Source organism: Egretta garzetta, unplaced genomic scaffold (genome assembly GCF_000687185.1).
Source record: "Egretta garzetta isolate BGI_Z169 unplaced genomic scaffold, ASM68718v1 scaffold135, whole genome shotgun sequence".
Taxonomy (NCBI): Eukaryota; Metazoa; Chordata; class Aves; order Pelecaniformes; family Ardeidae; genus Egretta; species Egretta garzetta.
The window spans coordinates 1,323,085-1,330,560 of record NW_009259594.1 but is presented as its reverse complement, the minus strand read 5'-3'; the positions used below and the strand labels follow the sequence as shown (position 1 = coordinate 1,330,560).

Genomic DNA, 7,476 nt, shown 5'->3' with positions numbered 1-7,476 from the left:
AAAAAACAAACCACACTGTTACCATGATCCTAGCTCAAGTGAACATTAGTACATTAACTACACATCACCGTAACATAATCACAAAATTCAAAGCACTCGTTACTTAAGAATCCAGATAACAAATATAGCAGAGTAACAAACAGAAAACTCTGGAGAAACCATGTTCTTTTCTCACCTCTCCCACTTCCACCCCCCCTCGGCCCGAGCAGGCAGGAGCGGTGCAGCACAGGCTGGCCCGGCAGGCATGCGGCTCTCCTAAATGTGGCGATGTGAAACGACCGGGAGAAACGGGATCTGTTACACTTTGCTGAGGTTCGCGTTATTTTTCTGCCATGCTAAAACTGTGGCTAGGCTGAGCCCTGCAACGCCTCGCATGATAAAGATAAAGCAGCTGAAAGCAAAGTTTTACGCTCAAACGCAGCTCCAGATTTTTACATTGAATTGCCAAAATATTCTCACAGCTTGCTCCTTGAGAAAGCCACTGCAAACAGCCTGGGACAGGCTGGCCTGCCCTCCGCCTGCACACGGAGCTTTGCTCAGACGTAAACCAGTGCTTGAGAGCCAGCAGATTAAAAACCGCTTTGCCTGTAAAGGCAACACATTGCTATTCATCATACAGGTACGGGCAGAGCTGCTCTGGTATTTCACACTGCTCTTCTGGCCACAGCTGCACTTGGCTCCTGCTTGAGCAGAGATCAGGGTATTGTTTAGGGTGATAGGCTATTAAAAAAAGGGACCTATTTAGGAGTTGGCTACCATATCGAAAGGGCTTGTGGTGCATCAGCATCCCTCTGATTTGAGAGTATCAGCTTAACATCACCAAGGATTATTAACCCGTGTTGCCAACTCCCACGGGATATCTGCGGGACAACAAACGTGGAAGCCCAGCGGTCTTTGGGAACAAGCACAAAGTCACAGGAAGAGTTTTCTGACAAGACAAAGGACGATTTATTCTGGCAGCATGCCAAGGCTCACCCTGGGAGAGACACTTTGGGAATTTGCCAGTAATTTGGCTACACCTCATTTAAAAAAAAAATTGGGGTGAGGGGGGGAAAGGAGGGGAAGCCAAATGCTCGGCCTCGGCAGGCAGCCGTTCCTCTCAGCCCGCTGCTGGGGTTGTGGAGGAGGAACGCACCCAAGGGACCTGCTGCTTCTGTGAGTCTCTGACTTAAAAGTGGGGATAGAAAGACTGTGGGCCCCTCATGCCAATCAATCCAGTAGGGATTTGCCGGCAGGAGGATGGAGGGATTTCATATGGAGACCTCCTCTGGGGACATCTGGGTCGCTTGCTGTTCCCTCCTCCTTCTGGGAAGCTGCTGCTTATTGCTTCGGGGGAACAACAGTAGGGCAAGGCTCAGCATGTCAGATGCATCATGCATGCCACTTGGAGACCCTGGAAGTTCGTTCTTCTCTTGGCAAGTGTAGTTTAGACCATCCCTTTCTCCTCATGCCCCCAGCACAACCTAAAAGGGGCATCGACTGACAAGTTGAACAGTCAGAGGCCTTACTTGATTACCTCCTGATGACTTTTGATGTTCTCACAGAAAACCTCCACTCTTCTGAGTCAACTACACAAGCCAAGACGTCTACTTTCAGCGTTGTCCCCACTTCTGTAGAGATCCATTTCCATCCCTGCACCCCCTCCTAGCTTTCAACCACTTGGGTCGCCTCCTCCTCTTCCTCCCATAATTAAGAGCAACCCTGCGGTAGGAAGGCTGGCTGCTCCTTCTCGTCCGCTTCTCCAGCTAAGAAAAGCTGCTAGTATTTGTGATTTATCAAACACAAATAATCCCCCCCCGGCAAATTTAGAAATCATCAGCCACAAAAGGCAGATCTACAACGCTGTTAAAGGAAGCTAACAGAGTTAGGCAAAGGGCCCAACCTGGAGATGTGCTTCCCATTGGAGCCGGGATGCCAAAACACTCAGAACCAAGCCTGGAGCTCTGCTCAGGCTGAGAAAGGAACACGTGGCAGGGGCAGGAAACTAGTACCTGGGAGTGGAGAAATGCACATGGTACTCTCCAGCTTTTTCAGTGTTCAAAAAAAAAAATTAAGAAAAAAGGATCCTTTGGAGCAGGAGCAGGTGGCGGGTAGGTAGAGCATGGTGGTCCAAGTCAGCTTCCAGTTTAGAAAGAAGTGTAAAGCATTTCGATGTTTCCGATGGTCATAGACTTCTCAACTTTGTCACCTGAATCCTTCCGTTCCAACAGCGGATGTGTCTGTCCCTGAACGTTAACGGGGAGCAGAGGGAGCTGCTCCAGAGGAGACAGCCGCAGAAGTTTTCTCACTGCAAATTCCTTCATGCCATTTTCTATTTGCATATTTTAAAGCAAGCTGTATTCCTCTGAGGATGAGAAATATTTGCAGCAAAACTCTGTGCCCTATTGCAAAGGAGTCACAAGCAGGAGACGGTGTGGCCGTAACGGATTGTCCTGCTCTGAATGTCCCACACCTCCAGTACTTTCCATCCCATAGTCCAAGGGGGAAGGCTAGCGTGAGCTTCCTACTCGTGGGAGAAGTGCTGATCTCTACGCAGCAGAGGTATTTCATTTCATTTCAAAGCGATGTGCAACACTTAAAGCCCACAGACACTTCCAGCCCTTTTTTATCTCCTTTCAGCAGGCACGTTCTAGTTCTTTTCATTATAAACTCTGCAATTACTCCAAGCTGGCTGAGGGATTATCCATCCAGTTCATGCCAAAACCTCTTTCTCACATGCACTCTTGCACACTCACACACACATACATACCCTAAGGGGGGGGAAGTTTGAAAAAGCCACTTTCTTCTGACATTGGGAGATCTACTTACCAGATTTCTCCTCCCTGGGTGCACAATAAACACCACCGAATGTCAGGCTGTGGCAATTTCAAGTTCAAGTTAGATCAGTTAACTTCAGTTTCCTTCTTCGCTATCAGAAAATTTGTACAACTCGGGGAGTGGGGTAGGAATTCTCGCCCTTCTGCGGTTCTGCATGAAGTACCCAGACACCGTCCCCTTCTTGAGGGTAAGACATCGTTCTTAACTGCGTGCCAAAAATGGATTTCAGCTGTTGCTCACTAACTGTACCTTAAACAGCTCTATACAGCAGAGTTTAAACTACGGTACCACTTGAAGACCCAACAGTGCTTAGAAGCTACAGAATAGCAGCATGGAGCAGCAGGGCTATGATAACCAAGGACAATCTGCAATGGAGTTGTCTCTGCGTTTGGCCAGCCAGTCTTCCGGTTCTCCCAAAATTCTGCCAACTAGCAAAATAAAAGGCATCCTTGCAGGTATTGCCCCCAAAGATACAATTAAAATATTAGGAAGTTCTGCAGCCTTCAGAGGCTGGAGTAGCAGATCATTGTTTTCTACAATAACCTAAATGTAAAAGGCAGAGGATGACCAAACTGAGGAAAATAACTATTAAATCTGCAGCCAAGGTCATATAAACTGCTGCTGATAAGCAACCATGCTGCAGACCTTGTAATAACTGAACTTAGAAGATCAGCATTCAAATAACATGAAGACTAAGACTCAGAACTTCAACTCAGCAAAGTTTGGGATGTAAACTTTGATTCTCTCTGCTCCCTTGCCACTTTGGCTTTGGGACTGCAGTACGCCTGATATGTAGAGCTGCCTGAAATCCAAAATAGCCTTCCTAGAGTTAAAGGCAGTGCCAAAATTAGTTGTAGACAAACTTACCATTGTGACTCAGAACTTTTATGACTCGCAGAGATAAGTCAGACTGCCAGTGTTACCTGAACAGAGTTGAGCTGTTAAACTGTTTGACTCTTTAACAATAATACCTCAAACAGAAAACAGGAGTGTCACCACATGCTGAGACACTCTTTGGAACCAATGTAGTCTCTAGGCTCAATGAAAATACAGGGAGCTGACTGCTCAACACTGCTGCCCACATGCTTTAGGAACTGCACTAGGTACTCCCCAAGCACCAGCTTTCCCTTCCTCCATGATTCCACCGCCTCCTTGTCTGTCTTAGCTGTCACCAAAATGATTTAAGCCCTCTGGACTGCTCTTTGGGGACTCTTGGCCCAGCTCCTTGCAAAATTTCATTGGTGGAAAAAGCGCATCCCAAGCAATTAAGAAACAATGCAACTGCTTCCCCAGCAAAGTGAAGTTGATGAGAATAGCTTAAAAAAATTTCCCATCTGCCAAGTTCCAAGTTTACAGGGTTATAACAAAGCCTGTTTGAAACCCCTCCAGCCCAGAGACAAAGGGCCCAATTTCCTACTGTGGGTTTGGAGCAACTCCCCACTAAGGCAGTGGGGGTTATTCAAGACCTACAGTGGAAGATTTGGGCCCAAACCTGGAATGGCCAGGGACTGCTTTGCACAGCCTTTCCTGACCCAAATGCAGGCCTGCTGCAATTCCTTCCAGTTCTGTAAAAATAGCTGCTTTCCCCCAGACCTCTCTGTCTAGTTCAGAGACACGCAATCTCATGTCCCTTTTCAGGGCTATTTTTATCTTCTAAACAATGGCAATTTGCAAAAGCCTCAGCTAGAAAGCAAAGATCCAGCTCAGCTATCAGCAAAGGGACTAATCAGCCTGTGTCCCTAAACCGCAATGCGGCATGCACGTAGGTTAGAGAAGCACACCAAAGGCTCTCCCTCTGAAGGCTTTCTAGCAAGGCCAGCCCCAGAGACGCTGCAGAACTGGCCTGGAGCCACTGCTAACTGGACTGACTGTACTCACGGCCATACTCATTTTACCCCACTGGTGCTCATGTCAGCAAAATCTTAATTGTCACGGCCAGAGTGTTTGTGTAGTGTCTCCACTCCACGGTGGCTCGATCTTGAGAGCTCCGCAAGGTTTTTAGCAGCTCCCTCTTCCAGCACCCAGCTGCAGCCTCTCTGAGGGGAGAAGGAACAGAAAGAAAGGAGCAATGTCCAGCTTTCCTCCTCACCCCAGCCACAAAATTCCTCCAATTTACAGAATGATTCGTAAGCCATCAGCAACACACTGTCTTCAGGGAGAACAGCAGGAGGAAGATGGTACAGACGATCCCTTTGCTAGTGAAATACTGCCTTGGGCCAACACTTCACCCGGGGTGGGGGTGGACGGGATCTCAGCCCCAGTCCATCATGCTTGGGACTTTGGCAGAAGAGAGTTTAACTTTTCATTGACTAGCATTCCCCAGCCAAGCAGATGTTAAGGGAGACTACAATACACATCCAGTTTCCAAAGGGTTAGCAGAGCAGGCAGGAGAGGAAAGAGATGGATTTGGCTCATAATAGTCAAATTTCAAGGGTCCTCTCTCCACAAAAAATAGGTCTGCAGTCAGAACAGCCAAAAGCCGCAGGGAACTTGGGGGCGGGGGGGCGCGGGGGGGAGCTGGTCTGGCTGTTATAAGTGTTTCTGTTGCTCTTCAGAGCTGAATGCTTTTTCAAAGGCCTAGCAATGGATATTGATTTCAGTCTGAGAGTAGCAGCCTCCTTCCCACCCATCCTCCCACCCACCCTGAAGTGACTCTCTCAGCAGGATGCACTGTGGCTATAAGTCTTCTGCTTAACAGCAAAGCAACAACATTCTGGCAACATCTTAAATATATTCATAGGACATCTGTGGCTGGGTTTGGAGGGGAATCAAACAGGGAAAAGGGAAGAGGAGTGAACAGGAAGAGGGCGACAAGGGAGGAAAGGGATGGGAAGGTTTAAAAATGTTAACTGTTCATGAAAGATAAAAGTCATCTTCTGATATAGCAGCACTTTAGCAGTCAGCCACGCTGAGTAGACCCTGTCTGAGATCAACCGCATGCCAACTTTGTTCCAGAAACAAGTCTGAGAGCCTCTCTCTTCAGCAAGTATTGGTTACGTGGATAGTTCTTTTGTCCTGGCATTGGCAGATAATTTAAATACTGCAGCTTAAATGAGTCCTGGGAACAAAAAACAGAACAAACCAAACAAACCCCATTCGTACTAAACCTTTTAATGATTTAAAAGAACATCTGATTGACCAAAGTGTTTGAGAAAATCAAAATGGCTGATCTGACAGCTCTGGAGCATCACTGTATATTTACCAATCGAACAGGATATAGGATGTAGAGCATTTTCATGGGAAAATGTCATAGTGGACACCCTCCTGCAGAAGCCTGTCAGCTTTTCTGCCATTTTTCTCAAGCCACTAACAGTAATGGTGCACATACCCACCAAAGTGGGCAATCATGCCGTCCCACCCCACTCATATACATGAAATCCACTCTACAACTGACCCAAATATATGAAACATTATGTCTTCCCCACACTGTGTTGGCCAAGGGAAAAGGGTAAGGTGATGAGCAAACCAGCCAGGCTCTGACATGAACAATTTAACACCCATGCCGTGCTAGAGAGAACGAGGGCTAGGCCCTGTCAGTAAACGATTTTTTACATTGATGCATCCTGATTTAATTTGCCTGGGCTTGTGCCTCAGTGTCTCCTCCCCTAGCCAAACTGTTCTCTTGAATCGGCTTGCTGCAGAGTGAGAAGAATGGTCACCACTTCGGAGGGAGGGAATAAAGCTGACGCTTCTTGGCAAAATCTTCTTGCCTGGTGACAACTGCCCAGGCTCAGGCCATCTGCATCCCCTTGTTAGGTAGCAGCTGCTCTGCTCGGTCTGCAGAAACCCTCTTCCTTCTGGACAGCAGTGATAGCTGATTTAATTATTGATGATGACGGACAGAGGAGCAGGAGTTCTTCAGGAGAACTCAGGCACCACATGCCACAAATCCTAAAATAAAGTCCCTGTTCTAAGGCATCAAAAACATTCCTGTCCTTTTACAGGACACCGTAATTACTGTCCAACCAGGATGAGAAATACTGATAGACCCAGCTAGTTATTCAAGCAGCATGCTCACATTACATCCAGTGTCACCTTTGAGCCTTTTATTTTTTTTTTTTTTTTTTTTTTTTTTACCTGTGCGAGTGTGAGGTACAGTGTAGTGTTATTTATCTTGAGATGTAGGTGTATGTTCTGGACGGGGAACGAGTGGATTCTGCCTGGGCAGCTGGGTCATTTAGAAAATCCCAGATGAGGATGGTGTCATCATGTGAGCTGCTGACGATCTGGAACTCATCAAATTGAAGTCGAAAGACTCTTCCAGAATGCTCCTAAATGCAAGTGAGAGAGACAGCCATGTTACTTCACAAACTTGCTGGCACCTGGGATGGAGCAGGGAAGATGAACTTGGGCTGGGATTCTACTGTTACATTCATTTCTTGGTAAACCCCACACGACACACTGTGCATCACCACCACATATAGTAAATTAAGCCCTCTTTCAGTGAAAAGGGTTTGCCATATCTGAGTACTTGGCTCACAGGAAGTTTACAGTATAGTTATCCCATTACTCCTTAAATCCCAATATTGGACACGCACTGTGCAGAACAAACCAAGCTCCCTCCACCACACAATTCAGTCTGGCGAGGCTAATAGAAGCACTGTCTTCCTTGTTCTGTGGTGAAACTCTTTTCCAAAATCATAGTATTCCCTGATGCAG

General features: G+C 47.0%; 1 protein-coding gene across 11 annotated transcripts in view; it reads right to left on the bottom strand.

Moving 5' to 3' along the window:
• Positions 1-7,476, bottom strand: part of BTRC (beta-transducin repeat containing E3 ubiquitin protein ligase) — a 130,219-nt gene continuing 122,743 nt past the window's right edge. For 10 of the 11 annotated variants that reach the window (XM_035893664.1, XM_035893668.1, XM_035893669.1 and 7 more), the window contains 2 exons: positions 6,895-7,088; positions 1-5,875 (listed from right to left, as the gene is read on the bottom strand). In XM_035893664.1, coding sequence (XP_035749557.1) covers positions 6,927-7,088 — 162 coding nt within the window. In that variant the 3' untranslated portion in view covers positions 1-5,875; positions 6,895-6,926. The remainder of the gene's footprint in view (positions 5,876-6,894; positions 7,089-7,476) is intronic. The other variant, XM_035893665.1, reaches the window with a different exon arrangement.